We start from the raw sequence: 21,017 nt of genomic DNA, 5'->3' as shown, positions 1-21,017 counted from the left end.
AATTAATGGATACCAGGGGAAAAGACCATGTTCCACTAATCAAAATGTCTTGTGCCCTTTGGGTGGGGAGAAACCAGGGAACAGAATTTATTTTTTTTTGTTCTGGGAGCAATCCATAACTAATTYAAAAAGGATTATTTATAGCAAAGTTGGTTTTCCACCTAGAAGACAGTCAGTATCCCCAAAAGAATGATTAATCCTTGCCATCGTTGAGCCTGGATAACTTTCAGGCTCACGAGGGATCTGTCTGAGAACACTTAGGCCTTGTCTTAAGCCTGTTCTGTTCAGCACTGTCTTGTTGAGTCTTAATTGAATCACTGGGATTTAAAGCAGAATAAGTGCTTCAGTGTTGCCCCAAAGTTGGACCCAATTTTTGGAGGCTGTGTCATGTTTTTGAAACAAAATCATGTGTTTAATTAATGGTGGTCCTTCTGTGTTGTGTGTTAACTGCAGTGTTCTGTGAGAAATAACAATGAGAAAATAATTCTGGATTTTATATGGGCTGATCATAAAGCARTATAAACCCAGAAATTATGGAAGCTTTGTGTCAATCAATCATGTACATCATCTGCTATTAATGCCAGCTGTTCAAAAGTGAAATGTTGTTGCTCTTATGCTGTACAAGAGAATAATAGGCAAGGTTCTAGAAACAGTGTCAGCAGGGTGGGTGACTCCCTAATTCCCACTGCTGTTAGTACCACTTCAGTAGCACAGATGTCAATATAATACACAGGATTATGGAATTTTCAGTTTAGGATCTGATTTAGAACCAGGATCCTAAAATTATATCAAATTTATAAAGTGATCCAAGTGCAAGTGTTGTCTTGCAGAACATTGAGTGTTATTTTTTTATTACTGCTGGATCAAACAAGAGTTGACGAATTACTTGTTTGTTCAAAGAAGCAGTTGCATTTGTATTTTCTTTTCTCCAAAGGCACCTCAAAACAGGATTTGAGGGTTGAGGGCTTGCTCTCCAGCAGCTGAAGTGCTAGCCAGAGGAACAGGCTGTGTTCAGGGGTACTGTATTGTCAATGCTTTCTCTGTAATAGTCCATTTACCATTTAATGGTAACATTTAATGGTTTTAAGGAGCACAATTATTTATTGTTGAAAACATATAGCTCAAGAAATTAACTTCTATGCTGCTATGTTTTCAAGGTCTGTATGCCAACATGGGCAGTTAAGCACAGGGAAAGGCCTCTGAAATATCTGGTTTATCAGCTCTGGACACGGCAAACTATCCTGGGAGTCAGAAGCTGTGTGTTCTGTTGCTCATGGCTGTGGATGTGTAGTTTTAGTTGGAGCTGTGTAGATCAGTCCTTGGAAATGCCATAAGTGAGGGTGGTACTGAATGATGGGTATTTACAAGATCCTTGACTGAAGGAGAGTTTCTAATTGTGGTTTAAAGGGGTTGGCTGAGGACAGATCTTGTGCAAAACCCTTGGGGAGTTTCGTGGTGGTAACTGAGGGGAGATTTTACTACAGATTCTGTTTTGAAAGTGTCTGGGAGACCACTGACTTAAGTAGGTCAGTGTCCCTCCTCAGATAATCTCAGGGTAAACAGTGAGAGAATTGATTTTTTTAAATTAGCGTTTTTATATTGACTTACCTCAGAAGGGAATTTAATTGGTTTCACTGTTTGGAGTACTCATGCAGCCTCAAAAAAGGATGCATGGGGAACTGATGAGTTAGTTGCTGGGATCCCCACGTGGGATGCTGTTTAGGTAGCTGAGAGGCCTGATAGACATTTGAGTGCTATTATGGGTAACCACCACTCATCAGTAAGCCAGAATTTCCACACTGTCTGGGAAAAGCAATTGTTTTTCTGCTAACTTCAGCAAGTTGCTGTCATGTAGCCTTGAGGATCCTTAAGGATTTGCACTGAATAATTTGACACTTCTGCTTATTCATTGTTGTGAGTAAGGTTTTGATATTGGGCTCGATGATCCTTATGGGTCCTTTCTACCACACAGACTATTCTGTGATTTTTTTWTTTTTTTTTTTTTAAGATAGAGACATCAGTTCATGTGTATGAGATGTTGCTCAGGGTACTCCAAGGAGCTCCTGAATTTCTAATTATTTCTGTCCTATGTTAGAAAAAAGTCAGTCTTTTAAAAGAGTGAATGATCCTCCTGAGTATGTCAGGTGTGTTGAAGGCATAACTGAATTTTTTTTTTTGCCACTTACAAGGCTTATAAACAGTTGCTACATGTTACAGACTTGCAGGTATTGGGTGTGAGAAGCACAGGCTTAGCRTGATCTTCCAGCCCTTCAGCAAGGAGTTTTGAAGGCTGAGTTGGTTATCTTGAAATACAGTCCCTCAGAAAGTTGGTTGTGGAACCAAGTGCAGGGAACCTTTGTGGATGTGATGAAGATTAATAAGGRCATTCTCAGAACATCAGATAAAAGAGTCTGGGTTTGCTATCTCTTTATCACCCAATTTGTATGGTGACCTGTCTTGTGAAAAATTACTCTGTACTAATGTAGAAATATGGCAGACTAAATTCACTTTGCCTCCTCCCTTTGGCTTGCTAGCCACTAATCAGCAATCCGTCTGTTAACAATCACGTTGAGTAATGCAGGAATGCAGGTTTTGATTCGAAGACTGGCTTGGCTTAGTCAACATTTGTTTGAACATCATCTGTTTCTCAGCATGTCTTAGTTTGCTGCATACTTCATTGCAAGATTAGTGCCTTTTCATTACTGAAAATAGTTTTAACACTCCCTATTGCCTTTTCTATTTGAGCTTAAAACAACTCCTGACCATATTCAGTTAAGAAGCTGYTCTTGACGACTCTTTGGAAGGATTATAATTTTTCTTGAACAAATACAAATGTAATAATTTTGTCAAGTCCTTTTGTTCCTGCTAAGTATAGATGGTGCTCCAGAACGTGCTTTTGTTCACCTGCCAAGTGATCAAAGGCAAACATGTGTGGACAGACATGGCAGAAGGTGCTCCTTGCTGCTGTTTTAGGGAATGACAAACTCTTCTAAATAGGCTCTGATGCTTTTGTGTTGAGAGGAGCATCAATAAAGCTGCTGCAGGTTCACTGGATTGCAAAGCTGAGTTAGCACTGGTTTGTGTTTCCACCTGACAAACTGGGAATGCACCAGGCTCCTGGTGGGTTTGAAGTAAGAGTGGGATATCCCAAGGTTCCTACTCAGCCATAAGGACCTACCCAGTCAGATTCATGCTTTGAAAAGCTGTGCAAATTGTACACTAAAGCTATAGAATGTCAGAATCTGTGGTGAAATCCTCAGAAATCCAGATAAGGATACAACTCCTAAGCAAACACAACCAAATTTTCTTTCTCTCTCAATCACAACTCAATCACTACTACAAAGGCTTGGAAAACTGGATCTGCCAAACACATTCATTTTAATTGCAGAACCATTACAGTTTCATCGTTTTATTTTGTATATGTTGTAGAAGGTGATTTCCTTCCCGACAGGATCAGCAGGTGCTGGTGTTAAATATTTCACTTTTTTAATACTGAACCATTCATATGCATAAGTCTTTATAGGGCTGAGGCCTTAGGGCCTGATCTTGTATGCTGTTCTGTGGGGAATTAATTGCAGTATCAAAGGTGTAGATAGCAGAAGAGGCATGAGAGGAGGATAGGAAACAGCAGGAAAAATGGAGAGAAAATGAGCATGTTTGCACATGACAGGATTTTAAAGGGATGTGTTCTGCGACTATGAAACAAATATGATTTTTCTTTGCTCTGTATTTTAAAGCTCATTATTTCCTCACCTTTTTGCGTTTGTGTGTGCAGCACAAAGCCTTTTATTTTTAAATAACGTAAGAGTTGTCTCACTTTGATTTCAAGTTACCATTGCTAATATTTGGGGTTATTACCTGGCACTCATCTCTCTAAATTTTTATATTTCATTCTGTTAGCTGCATAAGCTCTATCCATATGTTATGTGTACCTAAAAATAGGAAAGTATTTAAATACTGGTTTCCTTAATGCATAATGTATGTTTCATCTTTGATTTTTAAAATTTGCTCTCTGGTATTGAAGCCTTTACATCCTATTTTCATTCAGTAAGTTTGATATTTTTGCTTACAAAATTTTTTCTTTTTTTTTTTTTTTTTTTTTTTAGCAACTGTCTTAAGTTACCATTCTAATTTATCTAGTTAAACTTATAAATGTTTATATGTTATTTTTCCTTTTTAAAAAAAATCCTTTTTTCCAGTGCACCTGGTTTCTAGGCTGGACATGTGCCATTTCTTCTGTTTGCATTTTTTAATATCTCCTAGCTGCTGCAGAATCTGCCAAGAGATGTGGAGGATGGGGTGGAGGGAACTGATCTAATGAACAGTCTGTTCATTGCTGTCTTGCAGTCAGCCCCACATCTGGCCATGAGATGCTGTTTTGAGGATAAATAGCTCTGGTGTGCTTTGTTTATCGTAGCTGAAGAGCTGAGGCTGAGAAGCGTTGGTTGTGATGAGAACTGAATTGRACACATAAGAAAAGTCAGTTTTTCTAAGGTTTTCCCTTTGTTAAATAGGCAGAGTTAGAGCTGAGACAGAGGGAATGGCAGAAATTCTTTCTGGATGCAAACCAGAGCAGACATGGGCTGTGCTATCCATCTTTACATGATTTCCTCTCATAATCCTTCTCCCTGATCTCTAACTTTCATCCCGCCAACACCCCAAAAAAAAGGAGTGTGAGGTAAAATGGGGGAGAGTGTCTGGAGCCTTGGGGTGTCACTGGGTGCACTGACCAGCCCAGTGTGCTTTCACCTGGGTGTGAGTGCCACACATCACCATGATCAGAGCAATGACTTCTGCAGAAAGAGAYGCTGTCCTGCCATGGTCCCATTTGCATCTGCTGTTTCCAGCAACAGATGAACTGTAGGGGGAAAATGATAATACTTTTATGGAAAAATGTGAGAAAACGTTTCAAAATTATGGCAAAAAGCTACCAAGTTTAAGGGGTTTTTTTTTCCTGCCTTGTTTTAAAAATAGCTACTCTGGATATCTATAGACAGCACAAACAGTTTTAAGACAAACTGGCACACTGTAGGAGTGATACAGATAAATTTGCAGGAAGAAAGAGCTTTATAATGATTCTTCAGATCTGATTTGAATGGCAGTAGTATGAGCTGTGTACAGTCTAGGATTTTCCCTTAGGCTTTCTCATGCGTGTGTAGGCAAGCASCTCACTGGTATCTCTTCATGGGAGTGCCTCCTTCCAGGATTTCCTGGAATTCCTGAAGATCCCTGTCAGATACCTGTGGCTAATGACTTCAGTAATATCTTTATCAGTCCCTGGCAGCTGGGAGGTTTGATTTCCATCTCAGTCACTGCTTGGTCACCTTACCTGATAGGATTCTTACAGATCTGAGATTCAAGAACTGAGTCTGCAGATAAGCAAAATGACACTGCATTTTTCACTCCTCCTTTTAAACAGGTATTTCAGTAACTCCTCGAGTCTCCACTGTAAAAGCTGGTCTTTTACAAAAGAGGAATTCCTTGGAGACTCATGGGCTACAGACAGACAGGCTTTATAAACCTGCAGACAGACACCTCTATGAGAAATACAAAGGAGGGGAGAAAATTCTCTCTTTACAATAGAGCATGGAGAAGAAGTGATAAGGCTGATTCCATTCCTGAACTTGGTTCTCTGGTGTCYCTCCAGCATCTTTCAGCCTAGAGTATATTTTTTCCCAGTTTGTTATCCTGTGCACAGTACCCACCTGCCTCCCTCTGTCCTGTCCCAAGGAAGGGGCTGYCCARCTGGAGTAACAGTGGAGCTGCTTGSCAGTATTAGACAWTGATTRGAATTTTATTTTTAAACTTTTAAGTTTTGAACTGCAAATCCTGTAAATTAAAGAAATTACAGCCTCCAAAGCCATATCAGGTATTACAGAGAAGGAGGGCAGAGAGAAAGTTGTCTGTAGAAAGCTTTGGTTGCATTTACTGCCATGACAATGTCTAGCACAGTCATCTTACTTTTATTCCTGAAAGCAGAAAAGAGTGAGGAAATTTTAAAGTAGCCTAGCAAAAAACTTAGAGTAGTTTCACACCATTAAATCTGTGCTTTATTTTTCCTTCTCAATAGTTCAGTCTGCAGCCAAGAAAACGCACCAGCCAGTTGAAAATCAGCATTTCAGAGCATGCTGTGTGTGTGAGGCCACTCTTAAGGTGTAAAGGACAAAGCTGTGACATTGTGAGAATCCCTCAGCCCATGCTGCAATGGGCACAGCCTGTTCTCAATGCTGTGCCAAAGAGCCCAGAGGTTGTGGAGCTACAAATTATAGAAATTCTATATCCTGGCATAAAGCTTGAAGTTACACATTCTACAGCTTGGGTAGAGTTGACTGAGCGTAGCTTCAGGTTTGTTTGTGGAGGTATCCATGCAAATGGCAAAATGACAAAAATTCACCTTTAAAAGAGCAGTAGTCCCCATCCTCTTCTTTAAACTTAGAGGAAGCTGGCTTTTTATGGCAGTTTAGAGTAGAACTGAACTCAGAATATTTTGCTGTGACTCCGCCTTGCAGCATTCACATAGCGAGGTGTTTCCCAGAAGCTTTTCTGACTTCCAATAAAAAGCCAAGGTACTTCCTGGCTTGCAGCAGATACATGGAGTCTTGCCAGCAAGAATCTGCAGCTAAAAATCCCTTAGCTTGAGTCTTTGATTTCCTTGCAGTTCTATGTTCAGGGAGAAAATCATCAGTAAAGAAGGCTGCAGTATTTATTTCCATTGTTTTCTTTATTTCTTTATTCARCTGCATACTCTTCAGGTAGTTCCTGTAATTTCCATTTCAGAAAGGTTTATTACGTATACTGAGGTCTTTTTTTCTAGCTGATGCAACAAAATGTAATTGTTTTTAAACCCTCATACAATGATCTGTTCTACTTAAAACGCCCTGACAGAACAGTTTTCAGCTTTGCACAGCRAATTAAGTCTTTAATTTTGCTAAGAAAATGCCTTTGGCTTCTCATATGAACATTGGTTGTGGTCTTTTCTGTCTCCTTATTTCTTTGCAGATCTGGGGTTATTTTGAGATGTTTAGATAAAATGCAGCAACAAGTACTTTCAAGCTGTTAAAGTTGTTTGGAATTTAAATCAATATAGCATAGTTGCAAAACATAAGGAAATCAACATTGCATGATTCACAAGGAAACAGAAGGAATGACAAAAATCATGGTGATATATCTGCAGAGTGATGTTAGCACAAAGCAACRCTCCGGTGACAAAGACTGTTTTCCTCACACATTAAAGTGCTATTGATTTTTTTTTTTCTATTCCTTTTATTTCCCTCTGACTTAAATTATGTAATCCAGACTTCCCAGTTGTCCCAGTCAGTGTGTGTGTTAGTTTGGGTAAATTGGCTGTTTAATGGGACATTGATTTGTCTTACTTGAAACCGAAACGAGTTTAAGAAAGCGTTAATTATTCATTGATTATTCATTTAAACTAGTCTTGAAAGCAGGGGTGAAAATCTCAACCTAGTTGGTCTTGAAAATTCTTCTTTGTATATCTCTGACCAGAGATTTGGTTCATTAATTAAAAAAAAAAATGTCTTTAGGCAGTGCTGTGCCACCTGGTTTACAGTCASAGACACTGCAGAAACAAGAGAAATTAAAACATCCAGAGGACTTAACTTTAAGCTGGTAGGGCCCAGGCTCAGTGATTTAGCTGAACTTACTGCGTGGCTTTATTCCTTTAGGGTTAGGGGATGTCATCCAAGAGCCCAGATATCTCTTGTGGAGCAGGGGTTGGAATCTGGGTTATCCAGATCCCATGTTAATGTCTTGTAACTATTTATACTGTCTGGAGTCTGTTGTAATTAYCTTAGCTGTGATCTAGAGTTGTTTTATTGCATCATGTGCAGGCCATGATGTCTGAGAAGATATCCTGGAGTTGATGTGGGGAGGGTTGGTGCAGGCAGAGCCTGAAATGTGTACTCTAAAGGTGTGAAATCCTTGCAAGGAGGTGAACCCAGTTCCTGGCTCACCTTTTCACACCCAGAGCAGCTTACAATTGACATGTCCAGGGAGCTGGCTGGACTTCAGTCAGAAACGTTTCAATAAGCTGCTTGTCAAGGTATTTCTCTTTCTTTAACTCCCTATTCTGTCCTTACTGGTAACTATAAAACGTCACCTCTGCCACTGAAAAGCCCTGTGTGTACTGCACATAYCCAAAGGAAAAAGGAATTGCAAGCAATTCCTCACAGAAGGGCGAAAGTCAATTACTCAATTTTGACCTACAGTGCCAAATTGAGGCCAGTAAGACAAACACCATAATTAGCTTCACTTAAGAGATCAGGCTGGAAATAGCAACTCACAGTATTTGTATTCATTTAAATGGCTTTAAAGGCAGAACYGGAAAGAAGCTGCATCACTGGACCAGTCTTGAAAACAGTTTTTTATTCTCCTATAAAGAGCAAAGGCTTGTGTTTCAGATCAATACCAGGAGATCTGGAGCCTGGTATGCAAAATGTCAGGGTGTCCTGCACATGTGAGGTGGAGAGAGCAGAATGTTGCAGATACAGATTTCACATTGCACCATATAAATCCTAAGGATCATTTTCCCAAATCCTTGATCCAGTTCCTCTTGTGAGCATCTTTTAAAGTCCATGCTGTTAACTTTTCTTCAGCTGGTCTAAGGCCCATCTCAGGCTGTGTGGATATGAGAGGGAATTTTCCTCATAATAATTTAATTTCTTAGCACTTGTCTCTCTATCCCTCCCTCCCTCCTTCCTTCCTTCCCTCCCTCCTTCTCTCTCTTTCCTTGGTTACCAGATAATAGTTTTATTTGTAAGAATAATAACCCCCACTCCACAAATGGAATTGCATTGCAGACTGTTAGATAAGGTTCACTCAAGGTAAGGCATTCAATGAGCTTTTACTTCACTGGAGCTGCTAATTGAAATAGTGGTTGGTATTATCAGCTGAATTCTGTTCACCAAGATGGTCTGAATAACTGCTCAGGGGAAATAGTTTAAGTGAGGCTACCAGACAAGGAGGTTTTAAAAACTTCAAGCTTGAGTAGAAGAATTCAGCCATTTTCTTTGAAGTTTGGGGTGGGAGATGTGAGTGATGATAGAAGAACAAAATAGCAGTTACCATATTAGTTTGGTTGGACTTATAACAGAAATTGCTTAGAATTATTCTCTATTCTTGATGCTGTTACTCCCCTAATCATATATACAGCATTATAATTATTATTCTTGTATTTATGTAATGCAAAATGATGGCAGCATTTCTTCAGAAGGCATTTGTAAAGGAGAGTAATATAAAAGAACTTCATGAAGCAATGRGGTTTTTCCCCCTAGAAATTCATTGAAGAAGAGGAGGAATCTGGTGCAGGAAATATGAGCAARGTGTCTGTTATATCACTGCATAAGCAATAACCTGAAAAACAGCGTAGTCCATGCTGGGGCGATGCCAGGAACTGATCAGGAAAGGAAAAGATCTCAAAAAATCTCCAAGATAAAGCAATGAAGATGTTTCCCAGTGGCAGTGAGAGTGATGTACCAGCACTCAGTCCTTTGCAGGCCAGGAAAAGTAGGACAGGAATGGTATAAAGACAGAGGYGTGGGTAGAGGAATGTTTTCTCTGAAATGTTCTGATGAGCACCGCTAGTTTGAGAACAATATTACAAGGAGGGAAACTTTCTGCTRCTAGAATGGGATGTGGGAGGGAGAATTGAAGGAACATAGGTTTGTTTGGGAACATTCTGGGTAATACTTTCCACTTCAAACAGCACAGTTGAGATTAAATCTTGCTCCAGCTTACACCCATGCACTTCTATYAGGGCCCCAAGCTGCCACATCTGAAGAGAAATTGAAACATGTTTTAAAGAAGCCAAATGTGGAGCAATTAAACTTTTATTACAACAATGAAAGCCACAAACTTCTGTTCCTATCCAAGCTCTGCTAAGGGTGGTTGGATAGCTGATTACCACTGATTACCTGAAATTGTGTCTCCCTGACAATATTGCAGATACTTGSGTAGTTTCTGCCTACTCATAGTATCTCTAATTTGCATGCAGAGAGTAGTTTCTGATAGACTTGATGGGAGTAGAGACAAATAATACTGGTTTCTTTTCTCTTCRGGAGTGCTTTCCCTCCATTAGGTGTCTGCTGTAACAAAAAGGTGTTTGTAGTTTATTTTTAGTGTACTGATTTGCATACTACACTGGTTCATCTGGTTTCCCAGAATCTGATTTGGAGTGCTTTTCTTCAGTCCTTTTTGCTTGGATTGTATTCTTTCTGGGATTAAATTAGCTCAGTTTTTGTTTCCTTGTGTGCTCACCCAATGGTTTGCACACAGTCAGGTTCTTGGACAGAAAATTCTGAAACACTGTGGCACTGAAACTGTGGAGGGAGTTTTTCCTTATCGTTCTGTAGCAGCCTWAGTGGAAAGTAGTAGTTGATGTGARTGGYTTAAACTGTTGGTGTATGAAAAKACTATATTTAAATAAAAAGATGAAGACTTCTTAGATTAGCRTAAAATGTGACCAGATACATTTGTATCATGATGAAAAGTGTCTGAGAACACAGAGTTTTGTATGGGAGGATATATTATTTTTGTTTGGGTTGAAATATTTGTTGTTTGTTTCTTTTACAGTGGCCCATCCTCAGGAGCCCCACCACCCCTCGGAAAAGCCGGTCATCCACTGCCATAAATGCGGGGAGCCTTGTAAAGGTGAAGTGCTCCGTGTTCAAGCCAGACACTTCCACATCAAATGCTTCACCTGCAAAGGTAAAACCTTGATATTCATCAGTTAAAAATGAGCCCATTTGTGCAAATGTGCCTTGAACCAGGGAGAGGAGGTTGTGATGGTTCCAGCCAATTGCAAGCACTCTCTTTGCTCAGTTACCTGAAGGGTATAGTAGGGTGGTGATACTTGCAAAAATTCCATGGTTTTTTAGTTTTTATTTTAAGTGCTTTTTTAAGGATCTGGATATTTAAGGATCTGTTTTTTTGTTGTGTTTAATTTTTGTAACTATCCCTAATGAAAGTCTTGTTGCTATCAAGACTTAAAAAAAAAAAGTCCTTTGTACTCAATTGACTTCTGAAAGTACCTGCTTTCTAAAACCCCCCCAAAAAAGTTCTGCAGAGGTGTTCTAAGGCTTTGTGCCATGGAGCTGCCTTGGGAATGGGGATGGTGCTGCCCATTCCACAGGGAGACGACCTGAGGGGCTCTCGACAGCTCCAGCTCATGCCAATGAGCCCTGTGTAACCACAACAAAAACTCACTGTGTTTTTCTACAAAAGAGAGGTTTAATGAAGCRTTAAATAATTGTAAAACTATGCTTTGTGAATTCATGGCCTTTGAAGATGGGTGTTGTAAAGCAGGAGGCAACCCTGACTCCTTCATAGAGTTTCTGTTTAATGAACAACAAYGCAGAGTTGGCTGAATTGAGTAACCACAGAATGTAGGATGAAAGGTGAGAATAAGGAGAAATACACAGGTCTGTGTGCACCCACTGTCTGCCACAGTCAGTCCCAGCTTAGCGCAGGATAGATATAGGACAGAAAGAGCTTCAGGCTCCAGGTGAATGTGGCAGAGCTGGTGGGAAACATRGAGAAAGGTGCTGGAATAAATCAGAGTAACTGGACAACTAAACAGAGTAGTAGCATCAATGCCACCTAGCTTTTCATTTCTGTTAAACCTAAATTATCTTTTCTGAAAGTCCATATCTAGCATGTGTACTGCAGAACCAGACTTTGAAGTGTCTTCAGCCCAGTTGCTGATTTTCAGTTGTATTTTTCATCTTCCAAATGTGGGTAGGATAGTATATTACTGTGATTACTTTGTTGTTTGACTTCCTGAATATATGGAATATAGCAGAAAATAGAAAGAGTTGTTTTCCTGTGTTACTAAAGGGGTTTTTTTTTAAAGGTCACTTGCATTATTTCCATGCTGAAAAATGAATGGCTAGAATCTCAGAAATTCTGTTTGTCACTCGTGGTTTTTAGTTAAATACAGATAAATAACTCAAAGCCTTTCTCCTGGATATTAACATCTTCCATCTGTGCCAAACTGRAGTGGCACCAGCCCATCCTGGAGGGCAGCAAGGAGCACTCTCTGCACTATTTCTGGAATGCTTGGGGAAATGGATATCTCTTTCTCTATTACCGTTGCTGTATTTCAAGCAGTACTTGATGCTATATAATCYCTGAGCAGTTCAAAAACAGCAGCTATTTGTTTATTTTCTTATTTCTGCCCATAATGAGTAGAGGTCTCAATTTGCAGAAGACACTGGATCAGGATATTTTCAGGATCTGAGTCATGAAGGAGAGTGGTAATTGAGGCCAGGCAGCAAACAGTGTCCTTAGGACCCCCTGAAAGAGAAGGGGGCAGATGGAGMAGGGCTTTGGAATTGTTGTCCTGATGAATACACCACATTAATCTTGCTTTTTTTGGAGGGGGTGAGGTCTAGTTTCTTTTTTCACTTGTGTTTTTAGTTACTTGCTCATAAGCTGCTTTTGTGCTCTGACTATTCTGTTGCAAGACTGGATTTACTAGTATCTTTTTTTTTTTGTTGTTTTTGTTCTTTCCTTCTCTAGAGGAATGTATAAGCTTATAGTGGCTTCTGTTTATGAAGGTRTTTTGCAACCAGTTTTAATATTCTATAATATTATTGACCTCATGACTGCTTGCATGAAGATCACTAGAGAAAGGAGAGCTATAGAAATAACTCTTGCTGAGGGAAATAAAACTGCTTTATACCATTAGCTTGTTAAGGAAACTGAGCAAAATAAATGCAGTKTGAGCCAAGAGGGCCAGTGCTGACCAGACTTTTCTCATGCTATTTATTCAGTCTGTGCCTTACCAGTTGGGGTTGCCAACAAGTGAGTGTTATCTTTTCAACGTTGATTTGTCTTTCACAGACAGAAAGGAAAGGGGTGTGTGTATGRGAGATTGCTCCAAGTGTGTTTTGAATCTTTTACCTGAGCTGCAGATCTTGTTTGCTGTTAGCCCCCTTTGTTTAAGCGAATGCAGTATTTGTTGAAGCCATACAGTTATTTACTCACATTGCATGTTGTCTGACCGTATGGTTTGTACAAGTGGGACACAGCTGTTCGAATAAGTGGGGCTTTTTTTCTCTTAGTCTGATGGGTTTTTAATTTGACATGACTGCAGCTCTACAGGAGGTGGAGTTAGACCCTCATCAGTTTATAAAGTATGTTGTTAGGCCGCAAAATTAACAGATCCTGGGACCAGGACGTATCAACTGCATCTGCAGGTGGCTTGGTTGTCTCTATTGTATACTAAACTTTGCTCTTGAGACTTCATATATGTAYAGAGGGAAAGACCTGGACAAGATCACACTTGTCTGTTTTTGTACCTGCTGAAAGTATTTAAAGTTTTACCCAGAGAAGATGTGGAAATAATCCATTTCCTCATAAGGCTGTCACACGAGTTCTGTAGTCGCAGAGTTTCACTGTGTGATCCTGTTCTTTAGTCTGTATGAGATTCCCTTTTTTTTTTTATTGCCATCCATGCTCTCAACTTTGTGTTTACATCGTGTGTTTGACATGCTTGTAGGTCCAGCTTCCCTAGGTTGTCACTTAGGCACTCCATGACTGCTTGGCATGTGTCAGTGGTGGCTGTGGCACTGCAGGAACACRGTGACTGAGGTCTCCATGCTGCATCAGCCAGCTCAGACCATGCTCATGCATCATGTAATGTGATCAGACAATCATCTTCCCAGGAGTTCAGTGCTCTGTCCATCTCAGGAATCTTTCTAAGAACAGAGGAACGGCTTCCTGCCAAAGATGACAAGTAAAACCTCCAGTGACTGACGTGTTCCCATGCCCCCACGATAAGATGCAGCTAGCTGGGACTCTGCCTGTGCAGAGCCATGTGTCTCCAGCTGGTGTGTCCTATCTGCCAGGCAGGGCTGCCCAGTTCTATTTGTGGCTCCCGATAAGAGCTGATAGGAAAACAAAAAGCTGAAAATGGTGTGGCTGTCCCCAGGAAGGTGAGCTCTGCCTGCCTTCCAAYAGGCAAAGAATTTCAGGCAGGCAGCAGCTGACTCTGAGCTGGAGTTAACAGGGGAGTGATGGACAGGGGAGGGATGAGAGACATTTAGGAGAGCAGCTCCAGGAAGTCTATTCAGAGCAGTTGGTTTGGCTCTTTTATAACAAAGTCACTTACCTTGCAAGGGAATTGTACTGGTGTGTGTTAATAATGCAAATTTAATAGGATTCTGCATTACCTCCAGGTGTAATAAATAAGCCTTGAATTCTGTTTTTAGTAGGAGTACGCTACTCTTACCATACCAAATTGTTAATCTTTACCAGGCAATGGAAGCAGCAGGCTGAGGAGGGAAGGTTAGATGAGTAGGTTGAGCTGGAGACATCATCATTTGRTTTGTCTTTAATTAACATTAACAGGAATGGAGTAGAGGCTTATGAAGAAATAAAAGTTTTTGTTGTAAGCATCTATGTACGTGAATAACTTTTCTGGAAAAACTAAGACTACTCAYTGCAGTGCTGTTCCATTTGTAAATGTGTGTGGGATCAGGCCCTACAGTACAATGTGCATGAGCAGAGAGTTTAATATCTCAATTTAAATTGTGATCTGATACAAATGATAATTTTCTACCATTGTCAGTTGATTGCAGTTCATTTTACCCTGTTGCATGTACTAGCAGAGGAAATATAGAGGCTAGCAAAATTGCTATAATAAGGCTTCATTATTAAGCCTGTGATTCATCTTTTGGGTTAGAGGGAAAAGCTGATTTCAATGCACTGTATTGCTTAACAGAAAAAGCTTTAAGCTTTCATAGTAACAATGTAAAAGTTTACATAGCTTGATTTTGGTGCATGTAGAGWTTGGTTGAATTATCTCAGCAAGAGAGGGTAGCATTTGTAGTAGAAGTATTTAAAATAGTAGAGAGTGTCCCTGTTTTTAATGTCAAATGTGAATTGGAAAACTTAGGTTTCTTATAGTAGTGTAGACTAAACAAAAATTTAATCTCATAAATAAACAGTTCTGGCCTAAGAATATAGATGGTGTCCTTAAATTTTTTAGACTTTACTGTCACAGAATCATGGAACAGTTTGGGGTGGAAGGAACCTTAAAATCACATAGTTCCAGCCCCTCTGCCACAGGCCAGGTTGCTGAATCACTAGACCAGGTTGCTCAAAGCCCTGTCCAGAAATGAGGAATCCACAGGAATGAGCACTTTCAGGAATGGGGAATCCACAGTTGTGGCATAAAGGGCAGGTGAAAATGTTTTGYTGTGTATCAATGTTTCACATGCTATAGTGATATCCAATATCAAAAGACAATTACCTGCTAATAATCTTGCTAGTTATAAGGCAAAGCCAAATCCTGGCATCCAGAAAGCATTCCACAAACCTATAGTATTCAACAGGAAAAAAAGAAAAAAACATTTCAGCTTCTATTAAAACGTTGTTGTAAATTGGCAGAAAGCAGTTTTTTAATTATGGAATAAATGGAGTAATTTTCCTCTCTTCAATTAGATGTCTGTCGAGCTTAACTTGCAGAATCCTCTGGGGTATGTTTAGGTTCCAGGCACAGGTCTGGATTTTTATGTGATGCMTTTTCAAGGCTACATCATCTGGCAGGGAAGGGGGAGGCTTCCTAAGTTTAGATTTTGGGATGCTCTGTTATCCTTTGACTTTGAACTGGATTTTCCTCCCTTGAAGAACTGGGAAGAAGTCAGGGTCATGTAAGCAGACACTATATCAACAGGTTGGAATGTGCTTTAAATCATTAGTTCTTTGACCTCTGATCTGTCATCAAATTCTTCASTGGCAGCAGGAGGGGGCTGCAGACAGGCTGCTGGGTAGTGCTATAAATAGTTCAGTGTCAGGGCATGGAAAGTTTTAAATATGAGGCCATCCTTGTAGTAGGTATCCAGTGCAGTGTTTRGAAAGATTTCTGCATTTCCACAAAWTCTTCTGGATGTGATRGCACACRAGTGGAGAGAGCATGCTCCTTCCTGAGCATCTTGAAATTATATGAGGTTACTTCAGGCACTGAATCACTGAACTGAGATCCAGGTAGAAAATAGGAATCTGTTGTTTATGGGAAGCTAACAGAGGTTAAAATTTCTCCCATGCCAGGGAATGGGGTTCAGGTATGAATTGATGCATTCAGCTATCTCGATGTGAAAGCAAATCTCAGGTTCAGCTGTGAAAGTAATTGCCATTTCTGTATTTACATATGTCAGCTGCTGTGTCTTGAAGACTCTTCTTGCAGTGATTTCTATTGGCATTTCACTTCAGGTTCYGTTTCTTCCCATTTTGAAGTGGATCCTTACTTTTCTTTGGGGTTAGAATACTGTTAATCATACGTGGTTGATACCAATCTTAGTTCAGTTGGGACTGAGGTCTCTTCAGGCACCAAACATTGGACAGGAAATGAAATTAATTGCACTACTTGTCTGATASTGATGAGTGCTGACAGATGCCGTGTCAGATTTTAGAAAGCTATTGGATCCCTTTGGAAGKAGAGGGCCAGCAGGATGCTTAACAGGTGCCTGATGAGTGAGGCAGAGCACTCTCACAAGAATACAGAAAGATTCTTGGGTTTGTTGTTAGTACATCCTTCAATTGCCTGACTTGGATGAGGTTTGATTTGGTCCATCCTTAAATTCCTGCTTTGCTTATTTAAAATCTTTTTTGAGAGATTTCTCTCCAGATCATTATAGTCAAGCTATCMGAGCCTAAACTTTGACATTTTTTCCACTGATTGCATTTTCTTCAAGGTTCATTTCCCACAGACCTGTAAATGACTTTGATCTCCACCTCGTGCTTAGTTTAATGTGAAAGGTGTTTAAATGGTTGAGTGGTTCCTCCCATTGTTTCCATCCTTGTGCACAAACCACTGATATTTCAGCAGGGAAGTGAGGAACTGTCACATTGCTACACTACAYAGAGCTGTTGTTTGCTTGCTGCTGCTGAGCTCAGGTATGAGCTGGTGGCTGTTGGAGTGCTGGAAAGACTGAAATTCGTGCAAATCAGGTGCAGACAGGAATAGCTCCCAGTGCAGCATTGTTTGTGTCTGCAGTGTTTAGGAGAAAACTGAAGGACTGAAGGCAGYGTCATGGCATTGATTGGGAAGTTGATCAAGTTAAAACTGAGCTCCTCTGAGCCACACAATTCACTTCTGGTTCCAGATGAGTGAATGCTTGCATTAAATGCCCAGGGGGTTCACTCTAGTGTCCCACAGAGAATTGCTTGTGTCACAATGACAGCAGCACTCAGCAGTGGTGCAGGCAGGATGCTTGAAATGGAATCAGGGGTTTTCATGGGAGGAGGAGAAAGGCCTGGCTGAGGATGGAGGATGCTTCCCAAGGGGCATCTCAGACCAGTTTAGGAGAAGAGGGSAGAAAYGTGATCTTGTCTTTTGCTCAGGAGRTATTTTAGCTGCTAGRCCTTTCTTCTACCTGATGACAAGATATCAAAGCAGATTTTAAGGTCACCTCTATCTGTTCCATGTTTGTCTTTTGACTCCCCAGCATTGTTTCTAATGTCAATCTGTAGATTGTTGAAATGAGAGGACATTCCAGAAGCACTGGGAATGGCTGGACACAGTTCCAAATAGCTTCAATCAAAATGTATCTCTCATCAGTGTATGACAGAATAAAATCTCCAGTGACAGGAGTGTGACAAATGGTAATAGGGATCTCTGTTACAGCTTTTGCAAAACACTGTATTAATTTCTTACTGCAACACAGYTTCTAAGATTTACTGTTCTTATGTGCTCTTCTGATGATACTTGGATGTATATTTATTCTTTAAATTGCTTATGTCATCGAGAAAAGTGCTAGTAAAAGGCAGAGAAAAATTTAATTCATTTGATATACAGAAACTTTAATGAGAACTTGAACCTTGCTTTCATCCATATGGGATTTGTTAAGCTCTTACACAAAAGAAAAGGAAATAGATTTTCCCTGTGTATTTGTTTGCATGTAGGTGATAAACTGAAACATTTCCAAATTCCTTTCTACCTCCAAACAAGAGATCCATTATGTCCTAAGAGTAACTGTTRTATGAATATTTCCCCATTCTAAAACAGCACCATTATTCTATGCAGCTTAGAAATACAAGAAAGAAATAAAACCCTGACAGGAAATTGAATTTGCACCTTATTTAATGCRCGGTAGCAAAGTAAATCATTAGACTTTTCTTAATGAATAACATTCCCTTCTGCAAACTGAGAGCCCACATTCATAAACTCCGCTTGTGTGGTTTTGTTTCTTTAGTGCTGAAACAATTTTTATTTAACATCAACATGCAGTTCAACTCTCCCTGACAATAAGGCTATGGAAATCCTGAATAATGCTCAGTAGGATCAGATCCTGCTTTTATTSTCTGAAAAACTCTGATCTCTACATWTTTATCATCACCATTAAAGCTTGGAAGTGACTTGTTTTCAGAATGGTCCKGGTCCCTTGGATCCACAGGCAGCTGGATTGCTCTTGAGCAGCCCAGGTTTCCTTGCACAGCCCCACAGTTTTGGGAGCTGACAGCAGCAGTGACAGTAGCTCCCATCTTTTTGTGCTCCAAAGTTGCAAAATAGCTCCAGAGTAGCTGAAGACAGAAAAAGCAAGCAGGTGGGTGTTTTCCATACAGTGGGAGGTAGAGCTGTATTCCAGCTTATTCCATTCACAAGAGAGGCAGGATGGTTTGTTTGGAATATGAAATTCTTTGATATACAGACTGAGGAAAAAAAAAGCTGAGTTCCTGCAGGAGCTTTTGAAGATAATGGTTTTCTTTTTTCATTTAAAGAAAAATGCAGGTTTTTTGTGTCTATGCTTATGATACCTCTAGGGAACAGAAATGCTCCCCAGTGTCTCCTGTTTCAGAAAGAGGGTTTTGGTCAGGTAAAACAGAATTTCTTCTATCGTACTGAGCAGGAAGGATCTTGTGAAAATGTTATTCTTCTGTAGAGCTATTTGCATATGATAGATGTTTACAGAATACCTCTTGCTTTTTGCCTTCTCAAACATATTTATGCATCACTATTGGCTCCACAAAGTAATTCTTTGAAATCATTTTTTCCATCAGTATAGGAAAAAAAATAAATAGTTTCATGTTTATGGTTGACTGCCATCATTTAGGTATCAATTTTCCTTTGATGACCTGATATGTGTACCMCAGCAGTTACTTAGATCACACCATTACAATATATTGTGCACATGTAGAGTTCACGGCTGATTTCTCTTCACTGCTTCTGCTGCTTGTGGCATGAACAGTGGTGGGCATATGATCTTTCTTTTTTATAAAAAAAAAATTGCAATTTGTCCATCTTTTTTGTGTTTTTTTTCTATAGTGGTCATAAATATGTGTGCTAAGGCAATGGGTGTCAGCTTGAGGGGATGTATTGTCAGAGCCGCAACTTCTGCACAGATGCAAACAGCACAAAAAAGAAGGAAAAAAAGCTGTTCATATCCCTCCCCTGTACACACCACMTTGTACACCAAATGTGGGTACAGTCCTGTTCTTCCTTTCTGGTTTGATCTGTGACTGGAAGTGAAGGCAGCTGGCTGCAATAGCATTTTTCCAGCCATGGATGTTAACAGTCTGGGTGACCCTTGTTTTTCCCATGTAGCTCAAAGCTGTGATTAGTGATAGGAACACATGTGCTAAATTGACTGCAAAAAAATCCATGGTAATGTGGGGTTGCCAGGGCTTGTTTTTAATTCTTGCAGACTGGTGTGTGCTTCCTGCTGTGTGTATGCCAAAGATGATGCATCTGCTGGGGGCTCACATCATGAGTTCTGCTTGGGCCTGAATTCATGGCTTGCCCAGGGTGAGAGAATTTAACTCAGACATTCTGAGTTATTTGTAAAATGAATTAGAGATTGGGTAGAAAGAAGACTTCATAAGAAAAAGGGCAGTGGAGGAGACTTCTTTTTATCAATTACTGTCTCTAAAAAAACTTGCCAAATAATTTTAGCCCCCATTTTTACCGATAGGCTAAATACCTGTGGTCATGCATGCAAAGGGGGTAGAGCCTAATAACTTGTGAGTGCATGAACCATTTCCTTCAAAATTTGTAGGTTTTTTTGCAAGCAGTGACTTTCTGCCTCTTTATGATACGCTGAAGCTGGATTTTCAGAAGAAGCTAGAACAGAGGTGGCATTGCAAGTTACTTTTGATCATTCCAGCTAATTAGACTCTTGCTTACACAGGTAAAGGAGGCCACAATGACCAAATGAGTTCTTCAAATAGTGACTCTTTGGCAGAACTGGGGATCATAGCAAAGAGCCAGAGGGTTCATATATGCAGCTTGTGAGGCAGACCCAGCAGCATGCTGAGCACCTTCARCTTGAGGCTGAAAAATAGATGTACTGGGATGTTAAAGCTGCAAGGTGAATTGCAAACTACAATTTAAATAATCACACAGGCACATGAGTCAATGAATCAATTTAAATAATCACACAAGGCTCTATAGCTCTTTATGAAATTCAACAGCTTCTGAAGCATCTTTTAGACATTTTAGACAATTCTCAGTTTCTCCTGATTTAATTGGAAGGATCTGTCCAAAGTACCTTAGAGAACCAAACCTACTAGGAGTAAGCTGAGGTCTCACTTCTGGGCCCCGCAGTGGAAAAGTACTACATGATCCCAAATTCAGGAGGAGTCTAAGGTGATGTGGTGCAGAGGTCACAGCATTTTCTGCCTAAGGATTATAGTATGTTGTACAGTTAGTTTGAAAATTACATTTTAAACAAAATTGAGATCAGTAGTAGAAAAAGAAGGAATGAAAGAGTTTCTTTCCTGGAGGTGCATCTAAAAACCAGCTTGGAACATTTTGCAGCATTACAACAGAGCCTTAACAGTAGCTCTTTGTAACTCTCTTCAGTCACTGATAATTGGGTTTTGGCTGCTTGTGGATTTAGTGCCACCATSAAATGTAATTTGTTTGCACATGGAATATTAGCACTGTTCTGTGCAGAAATGTGAAACCKGAAAAATCTCTGGTACTGATACTGYTTTCCTTCTAAGCTGCATTTTAGCACTGTTTACTTTTGTTCTATTAATTATTGTTACAGCAGCAAACA

The 21,017-nt window shown here is 40.0% G+C and overlaps 1 protein-coding gene across 12 annotated transcripts in view; it reads left to right on the top strand.

Moving 5' to 3' along the window:
• The window catches only part of ABLIM1 (actin binding LIM protein 1), a 176,346-nt gene that overhangs the window by 75,976 nt on the left and 79,353 nt on the right, over positions 1-21,017 (top strand). For all 12 annotated transcript variants that reach the window (XM_057370283.1, XM_057370282.1, XM_057370280.1 and 9 more), the window contains exon 2: positions 10,588-10,722. In XM_057370283.1, the coding sequence (XP_057226266.1) occupies positions 10,588-10,722 (135 nt within the window). The remainder of the gene's footprint in view (positions 1-10,587; positions 10,723-21,017) is intronic.

Source organism: Malurus melanocephalus, unplaced genomic scaffold, assembly GCF_030028575.1.
Source record: "Malurus melanocephalus ecotype Western Australia unplaced genomic scaffold, MMel_1.1 scaffold_122, whole genome shotgun sequence".
NCBI lineage: Eukaryota > Metazoa > Chordata > Aves > Passeriformes > Maluridae > Malurus > Malurus melanocephalus.
This window is presented reverse-complemented; position numbering and strand designations above follow the sequence as displayed.